Source organism: Pyrus communis, chromosome 16 (genome assembly GCF_041283825.1).
Source record: "Pyrus communis isolate YQ-2024b chromosome 16, ASM4128382v1, whole genome shotgun sequence".
NCBI lineage: Eukaryota > Viridiplantae > Streptophyta > Magnoliopsida > Rosales > Rosaceae > Pyrus > Pyrus communis.
In genome coordinates this window covers 17,855,993-17,877,248 of record NC_142580.1, presented here as the reverse complement: position 1 = coordinate 17,877,248, position 21,256 = coordinate 17,855,993, and the positions used below count along the sequence as shown (strand labels likewise).

At 36.3% G+C, this 21,256-nt stretch overlaps 1 protein-coding gene across 1 annotated transcript; it reads left to right on the top strand.

Annotated features, from left to right (window-relative positions):
• Positions 1–17,202: 17,202 nt before the first annotated feature.
• On the top strand, positions 17,203–20,982 carry LOC137732807 (uncharacterized). Its single transcript, XM_068472075.2, has 3 exons — positions 17,203–17,287; positions 20,289–20,483; positions 20,578–20,982. The coding sequence occupies exons 1-3, from the start codon at positions 17,203–17,205 to the stop codon at positions 20,697–20,699; spliced, it is 402 nt and encodes a 133-aa protein (XP_068328176.2). The 3' UTR covers positions 20,700–20,982.
• Positions 20,983–21,256: the final 274 nt, after the last annotated feature.

Here is a 21,256-nt window from a genome sequence, read left to right as displayed (position 1 = left end):
TTGTGAAGATGATACTAGAAGCGCATATGCAGATAAAAAATATTGATGATAAAAATACTAATATGTCCTTGAATTTGACGGAATAGTGGATGAAATCTAACAGTAAGGGGTTGATTGAATAATTTTAAATATTTTTGGGGATTAATTTACCAAAAAAATAGTTCAAGAGGTCAATTTTAACTAGATTAATAGTTTAGGGGGTCAAATCGTAGTTTACCGGAAAAAAATATAAAAATTTTGTAAGATTTCAGTGAAGTGTGGATTTTGTGATATTTGAGATCAAAAAATTTATATAACCTAGTGGTCTAGCTCCTCTTGTTGCGCGCAACTCAATTTAAGAGCAGCTTAGCGCCATGGACCCAATGGCACGATTCTTCCTGTTACACGCAACTCACTTGAGCAGCCTAGCGCCAGCAGTCGAGCATCGATGACCCATTACTCCTGATGTGCGTAACCCAACCTATGCTGACCACACCTTCATGACCTCCGGCCACACCGATCTTGCACCATGGATCTCAACCCGACCAATCCCCCAGGGCAGCTTCCCGAAGCGCCAACTCAGGCTCCGCAGCTCTAAGACGTGTCGATCAGGCCCATGACATTCTAAGCTTCAAAGCATCCAACGACGAGGTAGAATAAAAGGCATTATTAGTAGCCTTCAACTAGCAAAAGACTGAGCATTGGAGAAGCTCGCAATCCATCAAATTCTCAGCAGATCATCAATCAAGCCTCATGGGAGCACACGACGAAACATATAATGATGGCGCAATACCTAAAAAAGGTACGATAACACCTCACAGTGTTTTCGACTAATGCCATTGAGCATATTCCACGAGCAAAGAATAACCACACAGACACACTAGCAGGTTTAGGTTCTACTCTTAACCACCAGGTCAGACACTCCATTCCAATTGAGTGCCTGGAGAAGTCGAGCACAAACACAGAACCAGTAGTAGAGATGGCACAGATTAATAGAATCCTGAGTTAAAATGAGATCATATTAATGACTACCTAGTCAATGGAGCACTCCACGAAGATAAGCTGGAGTCGAGAAAGCCCCAAACGAAGGCAGCACGCCATTACATGTGGAATGGCATGCTCGTTCGAAAATCTTTCAATGGACCACATCTTCGTTGCTTGGCACCTTCCAATGACCTAAAGATCCTAAGCTTGATCCCGTTTTGGCCCAAGCCTAATATGAAATAAGCACGTTAATCAATGCTTAAGTAATATTCTAATAATCAACAATCACATCATTTGGTTTGCAAATTTGGTTTAAAAAATTTGGTCTCCCTAGCATTATTCATATTTTTATGATTTTGTAGTCTTGTTTATTGCGCACTTTGATATTCAACTGTTTTATTTTTGTTAATGTACAAGTTCTGGTTTTTTAGTGCGAACAAGTGATTTTGGAACTGATGCTCCATCCAACGATGTGAACTGAGGGTGATCTTTCTGAATGTTAATACACTAATGAGTTGAGTGATCGTTCTGAACCGAGTATTCTTGTTCAGATGTTAAATTCACTAATTGAAGTTGTGCAGATAAAATTTTGATCTGCAAGTATTTAGTTGAAACACGAATCTTCCAAAAGTGGGTCTGGAAGATTACCACATTTTCCTTGTGGTGGTAAGTGGGAACCACACACAGTTTGTGCATGAGGATGCCCGAGTTGTTTCCCCATTCATGTTTAAAGTGCACCATTTCTTTTTTGAAAGATGAAGCTTCTATTGCTATACTTTCTTAACCCAAACAGTCAAATGACATCTCATAACAAAAATTTTACCGTGCTTCGGAGTATTGGATAATCTAAGAAAATGGTTTTAATCTTAATGCACAAGAACCATCCACAGAACATCAAGATGAGCGTAAGTACAATAATACATACACACACATTTGTAATATAAAATATGCATATACATTCGATGGAACAAAATCAAAACGTTGCTTGTAGGTTTTCAATGAGGGTTACTGTTGATAATGCTCCAATTGTGTGATGAACACTATGTTATAAACTAAACCAAGAAAAAATCAAGCAATAAACAAAACACAACAATTTCAGAGTTCTTCCAATACAAGAGTACCTCTCTAACAACGGAAGCTTTATTGATTACCAACAAATACAAGATAACTCACAAACACAAAGTGTTCTCAAGTATACAAACTTATGCCTCTCACAACTTTCACACACAAAACTCTATCCCACATTCATCTATTTATACTAATAGATGTCATAGATTTGCACAAAGTCCCTAGAATATAGGAAACCAAATCCTATACTAAAACCAAATCCCAAACCAACTAGGAAACACAAATCCAAATATTTTGCGTCGAAGATATCCTAATCCTTTTTAGTTTAGGCATGTTGATTTAGTGCCAAATCCAACAATCTCCACCTTGGCATGAAATCCATAATGAGGCATCAAACAACTTCCATTGCTCCACCATATCGCAAGATCAAACTTGCTTCAATTGCACCAAATCCAAACAGTGCTTGAACTTAGTTGTATTAACCAATTTTGTCAACATATCAGCTAGATTATCTTCTGTAGCAACCTTTTTTTAGACGAATCTCACCTTTAGCTCCCACTTCTCTCACAAAATCATATCGTACATCAATGTGCTTAGTCCTAGCATGATGTACCTGATATCTGGCCAAATATAGGTACTTTGGCTGTCACAATATACATCCAACTTATGTTGCTCTACACCTAAATCTCCTAACAACCTCAGAGTCCACATTGCTTCTTTGATAGCTTCAGCGATCGCCATGTATTCTACTTCTGTGGTTGATAGTACCACCGTTGGTTGTAATATTGATCTTCAGCATATAAGACCCTTTGCCATAGTAAACACATACCAGTCGTCGATCTTTTCTTGTCTAAGTCTCCAGCAAAGTCTGAGTCCACATACCTCATTGAGAACTTATCAATTCCTTCATCACATCTTTCAAAACAAATATGTTTGTCCCTTGTTTCATGTAAATACCTTAGTATCTACTTAGCAGCATTCCAATGCTCTCTTCCAGGATTATGCATGAATCTACTAACAATTCCAGTTGTGTGTGCTATATCAGGACGAGTACACACCATAGCATACATTAATCCTCCAACCAAATTAGCATATGGAATACCATCCATCTTCATCTTTTCTTCATCAGTTTTGGGACATTGTTGACTGGTTAACTTGAAGTGAGCACCTAATAGAGTTCTTACAGGCTTAGTGTCTTTTGTTACTCCAAACATTTGTAACAACTTCTCAAGATATTGCTTATGAGATAAACACACCAAACCTTTTTATCTATCCCTTGTGAGCTCCATTCTCAATATTCTCTTGGCTTCACCAAGATCCTTCATTTCGAACTCCTTCTCATTTGCTCCTTCAACTTTTCTATCTCTAAAATATTGCTTGAGGCGATGAGTATGTCATCCACATAGATTAACAAGTACACGGACGAACCATCTTTCAACTTCTTGTGATAAACATAGTGATCTTAGTGACTTCTTGTATAGTCATAACCCTTTATAAACTTGTCAAATCTTAAATACCACTACCTAGGCGACTGCTTCAAACCATAAAGAGATTTTCTAAGCTTACAAACCAATCTTTCTTTGCCCTTCACTTGATACCCCTCGGGTTGTCTCATATAAATCTCTTCATCCAAATTACCATGAAGGAATGCAGCCTTCACTTCTAGTTGTACCAATTCAAGGTTGAATTGTGCAATAGGGCAAGCAATATTTGAATGGAGGAATGTTTAACCATAGGAGAAAAAAATATCATTGTAATTTGTTCCCTCATTCTGAGCATATCCTTTAGCCAATAGTCTAGCTTTAAATCTTACCAAGCTATTGTCATCCCTTCCATCCTTCTTTGCATAAACCCATTTGCAGCCAATTGCTTTCATTCCTCTAGGCTGAAGGAAATATTTGTGAAAACTAGTTCATTTATGCAACATCTATGCATGCTATTAACAATTAAAAGGCGGAATCATGCTTGTATGCACTCAAAAACAAAACATAACCCATGAAATTCAAAACCTAGTAGTTATGGTGAACCAAGGCTCAACTCAAAACAAAGTGAGTTGAGAAATCTTATACCTTTGTTGATTACTCTTTGCATAAGCAAAGGCTAATCACCCAAGAAAAAGGGTGTTCATTCCTTACTTCTTAGCTCTATGGTTTTCTTGGGGGTGGATGGATGAATAGATTCTCCAAGTTCCTAAAATAGAGAACCTCTAAGTCTCCACACCAAGGAGAGCATTGATGAAGAGATGAGTGACCTAGGAAGAGATATATGCTAGTAATCTCTTCCAAGGTGGCCGGCCTCCTAGAGAGTCAAGAGAGCTTTGTGTTCTCATCTTTTCTCCCAAGAAAAACCCTAATGATGAAATGGCTATAAAGTTGCCTTTATACCACCTAACAATGGAGTGGCAAACTTGCAATTAAGCCAAGTTCACTACCCCACACTCTTATGGTTGGCCATATTGGGTTCTTTGGGCTTTGAGGCCCTTTGTGTTTCAAGTTGTCATACAACTTGAGTTATTGGACTTGACATTCAAATCACATTAGACCTTACGGCCCAAAACCAACCCGAGGTCTATAACAAACATATTTGTTTGATTAATTAACGTATTAATTAATCCTAGCCATAAATAATTAAACCATTTAATTATCCTTACTCATCTCCGTTTTTTCTTCAATTTCTACCTTACACGGTGTACGATCCATTAGGTTCCTTTTAGCGAGGCAATGGGCGATTAGAACTCTTCAAATTGATTGTGAATTGAATCATATTTTCAATTCTCCCTTTAGTTATTATACACCTTTAGGGTTTCCACAAACCATGAGTGACATCTAACAATATATCATGGCTACCCAAGCTAATTAGAAGAGGTGGATGACCTATTCACAATGCAATACGGTCTTTCTCTAACACAATACTCTTGGCCACATTGTTTAGATTGATAGTTTATTCATGTCTACTATCCAATGTGATTCTTTTCCTTATATGATTACCTTGAATGTGATTTAGAACGACTTTCTAAATCTCATTCATGCTCTGGCCAGAGATTCTTAATCATATCATAAAGTATTCTCCCTCAAACAGTTTGAAGGCTAGATATCCTTTGTTGCTCATTTACTTGCCTCCGTGGCTAAGTGGTTCGTGGACACCCTCTGATGGAGTGACTTTGACATAATCAAAGATTAAGGACTTAAACACAAAACAACTATGATGGCTCAGGTCAAAGGACTACTTTGCATTATCCTAACCATGAGTTCTCATGTGACATGAGTATGAGAACTCCTCGTTGATCATGTTCAGTGGACTCATTCTCTATTGAGCACCTACATACTTGTCTTGGTGTCCGTCACACCAATGACTCGAGACCAGTCACTCTCTTTAAGAAAAGACATAACACATGCTGATCTTAACGGACTGTCAATGCCCAATTGGCAATCCTATGATCAGGAACATTTAGGATATGTATACGAAAAAGAATGGTCTTATGAATCTAACTTCTTTAGATCACATTCTCCCAATTACATATTCCTTGGACTTATCGTTTAAGCATATGACATTTATATGAGACGACTTTAAACAATTATATTTGCCTTGTAAATTAAACTAGATTAGTTTAACATGTGAAATGTCCATAAAGTATCATCATATGATTGACTTTAGGGCACGTTTCCAACATAGGCAGCTTCACCAATTCCCAAGTCTTATTCTTGTGAAGGGAGAGCATTTCATCATCCATTGCATGGCCTACATGATGCAATGGATGATGAAATACTCTCTTCTTCACTATTTACTGCTTCTTCAAAATTAGTGGGAATTTTAGCCTCAATTACTAGCAATGCATATACCATGTAGGCCATGCAATCTTTATATCTCGCAGGTAAGGATATGCTTTTTTTTTCCTTCCTTTTGGCTATGCAATCATCCTATATCTTTAGTTCTTCTGATGGTGTTTCTTCTTCGTGATCACTTTCTTCATGTTCAAGTTGATCACATTGTCTTTCTTCTTCCACAATTTCCTTACTTGGCTGTGAATTCACAATTACTTATTTCCCAAGCTCCACCATCTGAACATCTTCCTTCAATTTCATGTGATTTTCATCGAATATCACATCTCTACTTACTATAATCTTGTTCAACTCGGGACACCAAAGTTTGAAGCCTTTCACACCACTATTGAATCCCATAAAGACAGTTTTCTTGGCTCGTAGATCCAATTTGTTTTCCTTCACATGAAAGCAGGCATTGTATCCAAACACTCGTAGCTTATCGTAGTCCTGAAATGGTTCTCTAGACCACACTTCAATGGGTGTTCTACCCTCTAATGTTATTGATGGTAGTTGATTAAGCACATGACATGCATATCTCAAAGTTTCTGCCCAAAATCTCTTTGGCATCTTAGCTTGAGATAGCATGCAACGAACTTTCTTGAGCAAGGTCCTATTTAGTCTCTCTGTAATCTCATTTTGCTGTGGAGTATGTCTAACACAGAAATGCTGAGTAATCCATTCTTTTTTACACACTTTGAAGAAAGGATTAGAGGTATATTCTCCTCCATTGTCACTTTTTAGTATCTTAATCTTCTTAGTATCTTAATCTTCTTTCTCGTCCCTTCGTTTCATCATATATATCCATGATATATGAGGGTAGACATCAATAAAAGATACAAAACATGTTTTTTCCACCTAAAGAAGCATTCTTTGCAGACGCCAAACATCAGAGTGAACATAGTCCAAAATCCCTTTCGTTTGATTAACAGCTAAGCCAAATTTCACCTTTGTTTGTTTGCCAAGAACGCAGTGCTCACATAACTCTATCTTTCTAGTTTTTGCTCCTTTTAAACACCCTTGCTTGATCAATCCTTGCAATGTTTTTTCTCCTACATATCCCAACCTCATGTGCCATAATGCAAACAAGTCACTTTTATCACTTTGCAGTTCATTAGCTACCATATCGACTCCATTTTACAAAGATTTTCCTTGTAAAATATAAAGTAAACCATTCTGAGGCCTTTTCATTATGACAAGTGCTCCTCTAGCAACTTTGAGCACGTTGTTATCAGAGTAAAACTTGTAGCCTTGTGACTCGAGAGTGCCTAGTGAGATCAATTTTTTCTTCAAATTTGCGATGTATGTTACACCATGCAATTCTTAAATCATACAATCATGATGCTTGATCCTGATGCTTCCAATTCCTTGAGTTGTACATGTATTATCATCTCCCATATACATAGTTCCATTTATAACTTTGAAGCTTGAAAACCAATGCTTTTGAGAAGTCATGTGATGGGTACAACCTATGTCGAGCACCCACTCTTTCATATAATCCACAGTGCTCGATGCAATTAGGGCATAGACAAATTCCTCATCCTCAACTTCAACCATATTTGTTTCTGAGTCATCATTTTTCCAGTGTCATTTTTCATTACAAAAAGCACATTCATCTTTGTCCAAAAATTTCCTATTCTTTGAGACTCCTCTAGTATAAGACCTACTATTTTTCTTGTACGAACCTTTCTTTTCTTTCGATCTCCCTCTCACCATCAAAGCTTCAGAGTTATTACTTTCTTGCCTGTCAAGGTGTCTCACCTCATGATTCATAAGAGCACTTGAGATTTCACCATACTTAAGTATCTCCTTGCCATAAATCCAAGTAGTCACGAAAGGCTCATAGGATTCAGGCAATGAGTTCATCAGGATCAAGGCCTTGTCTTCATCTTTGATTATCTCTTCAAGATTTGCCAGTTTAGCTAGAAGCTTGTTAAACTCTTCTAGATGGCCAATCATATTCGTGCCCTCTTTGTATTGGAACCTATACAACTTGCTCTTGAGATGCAGTCGATTCTCTGCACTCTTCTTTATATATTTTGTCTCCAATGCAGCCCACAATTCCTTCGTAGAAGTTATGTTCATCACATCATACTTCTGTTGATTTCCTAAGCATAGCCAAATTGTAGAACATGCATGAGCATTCAATCTTTCCCATTCTTCTTTTTTTCATCGAAAACGGCATGTCTCCTGACATAACAACCAAACCTTGTTGTATCAAGATATCTCAAACCTCACATTGCCTTATAGCAAAGTTGTTCGTTCTATCCAATTTCTCAATTTCAAACCTATCACTCTAAACCTTCGTCTTGGTTTGATTAGTGCCAGACTTTTCTTCAACATCATCACCACTGGTAGAATCACCAGTCATCGTAATTGCTTGATAGTCACAACCCATGTAATAACCTAAGCTCGGATACCACTTGTTATAAACTAAACCAATAAACAATAAAGTAATAAACAAAACACAACGATTTCAGAGTTCCTCCAATATAGGAGTACCTTTCTAACAATGGAAGCTTTATTGATTACCAACAAATACAAGATAACTCACAAACACAAAGTGTTCTCAAGTATACAAACTTATGCTTCTCACAACTTTCACACACAAAACTTTATCCCACATCCATCTATTTATATTAATATATGTCATAGGTTTACACAAAATCCCTAGAATATAGGAAACCAAATCCTATACTAAAACCAAATCCCAAACCAACTAGGAAACACAAATCCAAATATCTTACATCTAAGATATCCTAATCCTTTTTAGTTTACGTTTGTTGATTTAATGCCAAATCCAACACACTGAACGGAGGCTTCTACACAACATGGCACTGGATTGGAAAGTCTTTCAAATAGTGAAATCTTTAGTCCTTTTTTCCTTTCGATGTCAGCTCAAACCAAAGGCGAACGGTTTCTTGTTTCACCAGTAACTATAACAGTAGTATTTTTGTCAACGAAACTAGTCAAGGTCACCGTTTGTCCCTAATGGTCGTACATAGACCAAGTCCCTCGACAAAAGAAATGGGTGATTCGCAGGAAAATAGGCCATATCAAATGCTAAAAAGGTTTTCTCTTCCCTGTCTGGTTTTTTTAAATTGTTATTTGGTGCAACTCCACAATGACATTCTCCAAATCGAAATGAGGCCATTTCTGTTTCAAAGAAAAGCATGAATTTTACTTCATTGCAAGGATGCAAAGCATATAAGAAATTAACAATGTTAAAGTTGTATCTATCATCACACCCTATGATCTATAATTCATAAGACCAACCAATGACAGCAATAATACTATGAGCACAACTTAACGAGACTTTATAAGAAGATAGTACCCCTCATATCTTTCAAAATTTTCTTAAGTAAAAGGTTAGGGCCTATTTGGTATCCAATTTGAAATTTCTTATCATTTCTTAAAACATTTTTTAAGAACATTTTTTTAAAACAATTTTCTTTAAGACTCAAAAACTTGATTGGTTTGCGATTTAAATTTTTTAAATCTTACGACTTAAACTAGACAAAGAGATCTAAAAAGAGGGGGTCATAGGAGAGGGAGAAAGAGGAGAGAGGAGGAAATAAAGTAAGAGATGATTGAAGGAAAGAGAATGAAGAGAGAGGATTGGACTAGATAGCAAGGAAGATGTGATGTGATAAAAGATAGCAAACAAATTAAAACCCTATGATTGTAGTATATGAAAGTAGGGATCGTTTTAGGCCGGGGATTAGAAGGGATGCTAATCTACTCTAAAATGACTTTAAAACACTTAACTAGACTTACATGACTCAAAACAAACTAAAAAGACTCAAAACAGCACAAAATAATCAAACGGACTCAAACTAGACTCTAAAGGGTGATTTGGACGAATTCTAACTTAACTTTGACTCATAACACTTAAAAACATAAATTTGGACAGATTCTAACTAAAAGACACAACCAAGTAAAGGGGATTGGATTTTTGACGAAATTAAGATAAAAACAAACAGAATCTAAAGACTTTAAACAAATTGGACGAAATTAGGGAAAACTATGGGTGATAAGCTAGCTAGAGGGTCCTTCTTCACACATGACACACTTGCATACAAATTGATTTCCAATTGCTTTTCCAATAAACCATGAATCTCAACACCCCAGATTAACCGTGAACAGCACTAATTAACCCTTAGATTTTCCTTAACTCATTGAATTAGATGGAATACGCATCGGAGCCAAATTATTCTTCAATAGTTCCCTACATGAACAGCATAATAGAGATACAATCAAAGATCATTAAGCTTTGTGAAAATCATACGCATTGACAAGGCATTCGTAACTATGAAAAGCATGATACTCTTGCCAGGAATTTACTTAACACGATTATGACTAGCAACCTCCACTACTTATAAATATAAGTTCATAACGATTAGGTGAAATTCCCTTACATTTTAGAATCAAATTCATGCATGCAAACTAAGCAGGCCTTCTTAATCAACACACAAGAATAAGTTCTTAATCAAACAGTTAAGTAAATTGCATTCACAATTTATGAAATCACAATTGAAAGTAATCAATTCATATTGCAAATATAATTATGGTTTCAAAGTCTCCTCTAACTAAAACAAGTTTAGCTCCTCATGTTTGCAAAACAAATATAATTAAACTTAAACATTGAAAACAATGATAGAATACACCTAGAAACACTCTAGGTGGCCCTTCCTTCCTTCCTTGCTACAGCATAATGGGGATTTTTTGAATTTTAGGCTCTTGAGGTGTGGTGGATGGTGTGGTGTGAATTTGTGGTAGAGGGTGGTGGTTTATGAGTGTTGCGGCATCATGTATTTATAGGGTGAAGGGAAGGCACGAAATTGGGCTGAAAAGGAGAGGAATTAGGACTCTAAATCATCAAAGAACAAGGACACTTTCAATCAGATTCCAAGGAGGACAAGGAATGGTCCTTGTGGCAGATTCTAGAACTTCTAGAAGGGTTACATGTGGAATAAACTCAGGGCACGAAAATAGGGCTTCTAGAGCCTGATATTTAGGTGATTTAATGTGAAAATGAGTCCTATTTGTAGATAGAATTAAGGTAGCAAAAGATTAGGATAGGATAAGATAAGATAAGATTGGATAAGGTTTGGATAAGATAAGGTAATTTGGATAATGTTCCATGTTTCTAGCTGATTCCTTATCTTCCAAGTCTTTGATTTAATTCTTCTAGATTTGTAGCATGTTCCTAGCCTTTCTTGAACTTCAAATTCGTCCATCCACCTTGCTCCATACTTGTGCTATCCATTCCAAGCCCAAAACTGCTCTAAAATGCTCCAAATTGCACTTTCTTACCAACTTTGTCATTTAAACCTACAAACACACGAAAATAGCTTAAATCACTATAATAAATTGAAACTAACTATGTAAATGCAAGAAAACAAGCTAACTAAGTCTCATAAATATGCTCCTACCAAATTCCCCCACACTTAGCTTTTGCTAGTCCCCGAGCAAAACAAAACAAACAAAACATAACCTAGACCTTCCAACATTTACCTTAGGGATTTCCAATGCAACATGACATGTTAAAAATCACTACTCCCACAGATTTTAGCTATCTCTACCCTTTAGCATATACTTAACCATAGTCACCACTCACTAGCTCGCATTTAATCAATTAAAACAACATTTTGAATTTAGTAACATGCCTTAGAGATTTCCTCAATTCCTCACCGGATATACTCTCTATTTTCACACAGATTTTCTAACTACACTCCCTACACTAAGTATATGTGAGAAGATTGATGTAAACATGTAGACTAATACTCACATATGTATAATCAAAGAAGACACTTTCTGGAATTATTAACATGTATATATATGATCTCAAGAATGGAATGCCACTACTTAGACGTGAGAACCAGGGATACCATATGCTCTTACAAATTTTAAACTCCACATATTGAAACACATAACAATCAAGATTGATGTCAAAGGGTTATAACAGGGCTAAGGTATTGGCTAACAAAGAAAGGTAAGGATAAACAAAAGTTCTTAAAGCAATAGTAAGCAAAGTAATGAAATAAACACTTAGAATTCACTTTTGAATGCAGAAACCAACTTTAAACATGAAAGGAAGATTCACACATCACTTAGGGCCAGATTCAAACTTTTGGATCCTTTCTTCAATAACCAATACTTGCGAGTTCATTCTCACTTATTTCTCAACTCTTTTTCTTTCTTTTCTCAACTTTTTCTTCTTCTTTTTTTCTTTTTCACGTTTTTTTTTTCCTGTGCCCTATTCTTTTTCTTTGGCACACAAAACATACTCCTTCATAGAATTCCAATGAAAAATCTTTTCCCCACATTTGTTTTTCTACAAATTGTAGATCAAAAGGAATTCCCTCTAAGTCATGCTCCACTATTCTTTAAGAACAAGGGTATAGATAGTCCTATTCTAGGCTAGGTAAGGATAATGTGGTTAACAAAGAAAAAAGGCTAACTAAGGCTCAAAGGGGTTAAACCTACAATACATATGCATAGGGTAAGGCTTTTTGGCTCTGGTTTAACTAAAACAACTTCATCTTATTGTATGTTATGCAATCAATATCATGCTTTGAATGAAATGGGCATGAGTTCTAGTATTTAGAACTATAGTGATGAAACACATTCTAAGTAGAAACCAAGCAAAGAATAATGAGATCATGCAACGACTTTAGAAAACAAAATCATCAAGATTAGTAACTCTCCCAATAAAGTTCAGGCTCAAGTCTCTCAGGGTTGTAGTGTTAGTTTGAGTTTCTTCATTTAAGCATGTTACAAAAACTGATTTTTTTTCTTTTTGTGATTACATGTGAATTCGTAAATGACAACTACAACTAAGCATAAACCAAAGAGCATATCAAACTTCCATCCAAGTTTGTCACTTTCCTTAACAGTCATGCAATTAAAAACCAAATCCTCATCATTGTGTTGGAAGATACCCTAAGACACAAACAAACACACAAAAACGACTCTTTTTGGGTTTTTCAAAACTCTTTTTTGATTTTTTTTTTTCAAATTTTCGGATTTTCTATTTAAGACACTTCAAAACACTTCAGAACACACTAAAAACACTTAAAACAGTGAGTAACAACTTTAGAAGTGATAGGTGATAAAATCCAACAAATTTTCATGAAAAACACTTCATTTACCCCCCCCCCCCCAACACTTAAACCAAACATTGTCCTCAATGTTTCAAACAAAGACTCACATGCAAACAATCAAACAACACAACTAACAATCATGACAATCATGGCAAAGTAAAAGCAATAAAGAGCATGGTTTAGGAAAGCAAATCTGGTTATGGAGCCGGAGATTCCTAGGTTTTCTTTATTTGAACGCATGGGTTGCCTCCCCAGAAGCGCTTGCTTTAACATCTTCCAGTTGAACGATACCTCCTTTTATGCTCCCCTAGGTCCCATGGCATGGAATTAATCTTTGAATGGGAGGTGATACTTGAAATGATCCGGTAATGGTTTAAATTCTAGAGTGGGTGCCTGAATCATTAACAACATATTAGTATAAAGCAAAATTGAAATTCGAGAAGGTGGCTTACTTGTGTGCTCCAACATGAACTCAAGAATAAACACCCCTTCAAAAGTTGTAGGACTAGAAAATTCAACCAGATTTGGTGTTTTGAGAGTTATGACTTGTCCTGTGTCATAAAATCCAACTTCTTTGGGAATTGTTGTCTCAAGTATATCATTTTTGATGAATTCTAGACATTCCCCAGCCACTTCTTGCTCTTGATTCTTTGGAAAGGTTTCGAAGATGCCTTTCTCACCCTTTTCTTCCTTGGATTGCATGATCCTGCAAGGAATAGGGACATTTGGTGGAAGGGGGATAAGACGAATTGAATTTGGGCTTACCTTGGTTGTAGTGGATGGCATAGAGGGCATATGGGGCTACGGCAAGGGTGGTTCTTCCCTTGCCGTGGCCTTGTTATCCTCTTCTTTATCGAGCAACAGTTGTTCATCCATGTTTTGGCTTGGTTTGGACGTCTTGGGTTCATCTCCAATCTCCATGCCACTTTCCAAGGTGATAGCTTCAGCAATTTCAACAGTTCAATCGGATAGTTCACTTTGTTCTTGCATTTGCCCCATAAATTCCACGATTTCTCCCATTTGATTCTTTAATTCGCTCATCACTTGGGCTTGATTTTGTAATTTCTTGGTTTGATTTCGTACTTCATGTGCCAAAGAAGTTAGTATTGGAAAAATTTTATCATAATCCAATGACGAACCTGAATTTGGTTGGGATTGTTGTGGGAGAGGCTGTGGTGGCTACATAGGCGTTGTATAGAACTCCTCATATGGCTACTAATATTCTCCTTGTTGAGCTTCCTTGGTTTGATTTTGTGAGCCCTGCACCAAAGAAATTAATTCATCAAGAATTTGAGCACAATCTATTGACGAACCTGAGTTTGGTTGGGCATATCGTATATGAGGTTGTGGTGGCTGCATAGGTCTTAAATAAAACTCCTTATATGGCTGCCAATATCCTTCGTGTTGAACTTGTTGAGATTCCCACCACATAGAGTTTGAATGATCACTCCAATTTGAATTGTACATGTTGGAAAACAAATAGTTCCCTGATTGATTATGATCTTGAAAATCGCAGGTATTGACATTCTTCCAACCTCTTTGTGGACATTGATTTGCTTGATGTTCTTGCCTATAAGAAGAATCAAATGTAGGGACACTTTGCATTGTGGACCCTTCGACATACTGTGACAACTGAGAATTAAGATTCGCTATTTGAGCTTGAAGATTAGCAATTGTCATGTCTTGCTTCTCTAATACCTTTAATCAAAGAAATAAAACTAAATCAAATATCAAAAGAAAAAATAAACAAACAAACAGAGTGATTAGCAATTTTACTAATCCCTGGCAACGGCACCAAAATTTGATGTGATAAAAGATAGCACACAAATTAAAACCCTATGATTGTAGTATATGAAAGTAGGGATCGTTTTAGGCCAGGGATTAGAAGGATGCTAATCTACTCTAAACTGACTTAAAAATACAAAACTAAACTTAAAAACACTTAACTAGACTTATATGACTCAAAACAAATTAAAAAGACTCAAAACAGCACAAAACAATCAAATAGACTCAAACTAGACTCTAAAGGGTGATTTGGACGAAAACTTAACTTTAACTCATAACACTTAAAAACATAAATTTGGACAGATTCTAACTAAAAGACACAACCAAGTAAAGGGGATTGGATTTTTGACGAAATTAAGATAAAAACAAACAGAATCTAAAGACTCTAAACAAATTGGACGAAATTAGGGAAAATTATGGGTGATAAGCCAGCTAGAGGGTCCTTCTCCACACATGACACACTTGCATACAAATTGATTTCCAATTGCTTTTCAAATAAACCATGAACCTCAACACCCCAGATTAACCATGAACATCACTAATTAACCTTCAAATTTTCCTTAACTCAATGAATTGGATGGAATATGCATCGGCAACCAAATTATTCTTCAACAGTTCCCTAAATGAATAGCATAATAGAGATACAATCAAAGATCATTAAGCTTTGTGAAAATCATAAGCATTGATAAGGCTTTTGTAACTATGAAAAGCATGATACTCTTGCCAGGAATTTACTTAACACAATTGTGACTAGCAACCTCCACTACTTATAAATATAAGTTCATAACGATTAGATGAAATTCCCTTATATTTTAGCATCAAATTCATGCATGCAAACTAAGCGGGCCCTTTTAATCAACACGCAAGAATAAGTTCTTAATCAAACGGTTAAGTAAATTGCATTCACAATTTATGAAATCACAACTGAAAGTAATCAATTCATATTGCAAATATAATCATGGTATCAAAGTCTCCTCTAGCTAAAACAAGTTTAGCTCCTCATGTTCTCAAAACAAAGATAATTAAACTTAAACATTGAAAACAAAGATAGAATACACCTAGAAACACTCTAGGTGGCTCTTCCTTCCTTCCTTGCTGCGACACAATGGGGATTTTCTGAATTTTAGGCTCTTGAGGTGTGGTGGATGGTGTGGTGTGAATTTGTGGTAGAGGGTGGTGGTTTATGAATGTTGCAGCATCATGTATTTATAGGGTGAAGGGAAGGCACAAAATTGGGCTAAAAAGGAGAGGAATTAGGACTCTAAATCACCAAAGAACAAGGACACTTTCAATCAAATTCCAAGGAGAACAAGGAATGGTCCTTGTGGCAGATTCTAGAACTTCTAGAAGGGTTACATGTGGAATAAACTCAGGGCACAAAAATAGGGCTTCTAGAACTTGATATTTAGGTGATTTAATGTGAAAAGGAGTCCTATTTGCAGCTAGAATTAAGGTAGCAAAAGATTAGGATAGGATAAGATAAGATAAGATTGGATAAGATAAGGTAATTTGGATAATGTTCCATGTTTCTAGCTGATTCCTTATCTTCCAAGTCTTTGATTTAATTCTTCTAGATTTGTAGCATGTTCCTAGCCTCTCTTGAACTTCAAATTCGTCCATCCACCTTACTCCATACTTGTGCTATCCATTCCAAGCCCAAAACTGCTCTAAAATGCTCCAAATTGCACTTTCTTGCCAACTTTGTCATTTAAACCTACAAACACACGAAAGTAGCTTAAATCACTATAATAAATTGAAACTAACTATGTAAATGCAAGAAAACAAGCTAACTAAGTCGCATAAATATGCTCCTATCAAGAGGAGTGAGAGAAAGTACCGAGAGAATGAAGATAGTGGATTGGAGGAGAGACGAAAAAGGTTAAAAAAAAAAAAAAAAAAAAAAGGAGAGAAAGAAGAAAAGAGAGATAGATTTGGAGTGAGAGGGGAGGAGGGAGAGAAAAGAAAGGAGTTAGTTTAAGTTTAAAAACTCTAAAAACTAACTTTTTACATTTTTAGAGAATAGACTATATTTTTGAGTTAATCTTGAGTTTAGTTTTTTAAAAGAGTACTACCAAACAAGTTTTTAAGGTCTAAAACTTGAAAATTGTTTTTGAATTTAAAAAGTTAGATTCAAGTAGAGTACCAAACATGCTCTTAGATATCGGTCATAGTTTTCATAAATTACAAGTTAAGAGGAAAAAGGCATTACGAAAAATACCTTATAGTAGAACTCTTCAACAAATGAGAATGTAGTGAAGTAATCCTTATATGTGGTGGGAGTCAGAGGCTGGTTTAGAACCTTCGGCATAATGCCATTCTTGATCAAATCTTTCATATCATTAGGAATTGCGAATATAGGTAATGAATCCTTCTCGACACGCACATAACTTTTCTTCCCCTTTTGATCTAATACATCTGAAGAGGCCCAGGATAGAACCGGTTTAAACATTGGACGATGCTTAATGGAGCATATGGGAAGTCCAGTAGAGGATGATGGACATGGTTTTGAAGCAGATGTCGAAGGTGGCTCAGAGGAGGATGCCAGAGGTGGGTTAGAGGATGATGTAGATAGTTGAGGAATAAGGAGAAATCGGAGATATTGCATTGAGAGAAGATTTATGAGGTTTAAACAAAGATGATGGAGGGTTAGGAGACGAACAAGATGTATTATAGGGACATAGGACTAGTTTATTTGGAGTAAATAAGGGTTTTATGGAGGCTGGAGATTGCTCAATAAAAGAATTCAAAGCTGAATAAAAGGAGTCATGCATCATAAAGATAATCGTGCTCAATAAAAGAATTCATTAGTTGAAAGTTTAAAAAAAACGTATGGCATTTGATTATGTTCGTAATGTGTCAAAATTTCTTTAGCCCTTTCGATTTCCGAGCTCTGTTAAAAATTAATCATAAGAAAAAATATTTCTCTGAGATATCAAAGAATCACCACTATAAATAAAAAAATATGTTGGAAATCGTTTTATAGGGTCCCAACAAAATTTACTAATTTTGCTTTTCTCCGGAAGATAAAATTCAATTGTAATTCAATTCAGAAGATGTCGGGTCACTTCTGTTTGTCAAAATCTGTAACCTGCACTACAAAATGGGCCAATGAGGTTCATCATATGAAAGTTTTATAAAACAGATAAAGTTGTCTGCTCTTTTCCCCAAAATGCCCCACGCAATCTCTCTAAACACCAATTCCAAATAATCATTTTCCTAATGGTTTTGAATTCAAATATTAATTTGACAACTGAACCACTGCAGCTCAAATATATATTTATGGTTCGTTTACTGATCCTAATTAGAATGAGGTGAATTAAATTGAGGAGAAATTGAATTGAGATGTAATTGGTTTAAGAATGAATTAGAATTGAATTATTGTTAAATTAGTTTACTAAACCATTCGGAAACAGAGTACGAATGATGTTGGGGGTCCTAAACACTTTTCATTTCCTCGCCCATGACCTCCCTATGCCTTCTAACCAATCATATACATTTTTCATTTCTTTGTCTATGACCTCCGTCAGGGTGCTCCTTATGTTTGGGCGGTTTCCTGGATTTGCGATCAGTCACCTTGGTTATCTGTTCGGTGGTTTTGTGCTCCTTTTCCCCAAGCACTCTCATTTGCACGGAGCTTCATATTTATGACTTTAGGGGCATATTCACATCATTCCTAACAGCTGATGTCTCTTGGAGGAGGAGGACCTACATGTTTTGGGTCATTGGTAAGATCAGCTCTCAGTCTGGACGTCCTATCGATCTTCTTGTTGGTTTGAGTGATTCACTCTAAGAAGTTGACATGCTTCTCTTAGAGCAAGGTGTTTTGAGCATGGATGAGGTTTCTTACATCATTCATCTCTCCAACACTAGCAAGTATATCACTCATATTTTCCTCCACACTAGCGAGCCTGGCTTTCTCTTCTCGCCTTCTTTTGCAACTATTCGCTTTGGACCTGCCATAAATGGCCTTATCTTTCATCATTTTGTTGGTTATTATGCTCAATTAAACACGATCCTGGAATGTGGCTAAGGCAACTAAGTAGAAAACACAACCAAATTGTATATGTTTCCTACAGACTGCGCCAAACTGTTAATGCTCAAAACTTGCAAGTTAAAAAAATCAAACAATTAGCCTATGGTAGGCTTGTGATAAAAACTAGAATGAAATAGACTCTTGGCTAAAGACTAGATTTCTTTGTCACTTCGTCCAACCCCCTTACAAGAGGTTCCCATACTTTGATATAGGCCCTCTATGAACCTAGAAGCCTTGGGCTAACCTAATCTCACTTTTTCTAGTGTTAAATGCACAATTTTCCTTGATAACGTGCTACAACTTTTTAACCATCAAACGTTTGCTTAGTCGGTATTGCACGCCATTTTAGAGTTATACATGTTGAGCGACTTGCTCGGCTTCGGTTAACTAACCATGTTCCTCCGAGCAGTAGCCTGACTACCTCTATGTCCCGTCCTAGGCTTTTGGTTTTGATTGTGGATTGACACGTGGCTCGCATGGTGTCTAAGTAGGTCTGCTTCTAAAACCTCGTGTCTTAAAGTTGTCAGACTATCCACATGTATCTAGCGGTTGGAAAGTACTTTATGTAGCCTTAGTTGGACTAAGCTGCTGAGCTGGCAAGCGGTCGAGCGGTCGACTTTAGCACTCGGATAAGTCTTCTTTTTAACTCCCTTGGGCCTTGAAATTCTCAATCTTCTTTGACTTCAGTTCGGCTTTCGAGCCTCTTTCCCGACCTACGCCATTTTGTGGGCCGAAAAAGATCCAGCATTAACATAAGGGATTGAAATCAGTCTTCGTCAACCATGCCAAAACTTTGTTGTGTGCCTTCCAAGGGCAATAAAAGGATAGTATAATGCAGCAAATAAAGGTGTTAAACCATCAGAGACTGATTATGACCTATAAAAATTACTAGGTTTATGTGAACCTTAACTAAGCAATGACAATAACAAATTGAATTTGGTTATTATTTGAAAAGAAAAGTACACATCTTAGTCTTTCAGAATTTTTAGAATTATTTTTTCCTTTATATATGTCGTTATATGTTTTGGTGCGCGTGGGAAGTGCAGAAGGATAAAAATCTCAAGTTGAGTAAACTTGCCAAAGTTAAATTCGTTGATAACATTGGATTCTAAGATTCGATTTGTAGTAAGTCTTGTAGGAAATGAAGTCCAATTTCCTGTAAAATCTATTTAACTGTACTTTAAATAGAGAATTAAATTAGCATGACACGAGATTATATAATGTAACTTATGATGCATCATTTGATGTACCAAAAAATAAAGAAGGAAAATGTAACACCGACCAAATACTGCGTACATGTCACGTGTTAGCAGCAGACAAATCACCGTGTCCATTCCATCTTCTTCTTCTTCCTCAATTCTCCCCCAACTCTGACCCTTCTCCCTTTTGACCTTTACAAAAACTCAAAAGCTTCAATCTTTTGAATTTTCACAAATCCAAAACCCAAAATTTAGCTAAAATCCCAAATCCAAATTCCAAACAAACCATAACCCAGTTCTCAGAGCTTAATCTAATCAACCAAGGCATACGTCGATCATGCATTTTCGATTACAGATGAAGACATGATGATGGAGGACTCATACACAGTCAACAACAAGCCTCCCATCAAGGAGATTGCCCTTGCCCTCGCCCTCCTCGTCACCGACACTCTCGGCCTTGTTATCGTCATCCTGATGGCCTATAACCATGCCAGCGGCGACAAAGCTCACGGTAATCTACCTTACAAACCCCAACCCTAAAGCCCCTTTTGTTCAATTTTCAACTTTTTCTCTTGATTTTTAGTGGGTTTTTTCAATAAATTCAGGGTTATTTTTTGCAATACTTGGTGGGATCTTGTTTCTTCCGAGATTCTATTACACACAGATTGCTTACTATGCATATAAAGGGTACAAGGGCTTCTCTTTCTCCAACATTCCACTTGTGTAGCAGCAGTAATCCATTAGTCCATTTCCTCTACTTCCAACTTCATATGTACAGATCCCTTCTTAATTTTTAGTGATTTTGTTGTAATGGGCTTTGTTTATTTTTGTTATTTTTTAACTGTTCTTATTATATATACTGCTTGTTCTTAATAGAGGAAGAGTTTGTATACAATTAATATTTGGCCAAATAGTGAACTAATACTCATTATCTTGTTACCTGATCTATGTAGGGGAAGTACTCAATACATACATTATGAGTAAATAAAAGGTGTTGTGTTTTGTTCTAATTTATCTCGTGTCATGTTATATTTCCCATTTCCAAATGTCCGTTTATGATAACTGCATTGTGCAATTTGGTAGTTTGAATGAATAAAGCCATAACCAAAGGCATACACATATGATTCTGGGGAATTTAAATCGTTGTATTTGTGCTACTATTGTTGTTTTCGTGTTTGGGTTTTATGTTAACTGCATTGTGCAATTTGGTTGTTTGAATGAATAAAGCCACAACCAAATGCAGATACATATGATTTTCGGGGGAATTTAAATCATTGTGTTTGT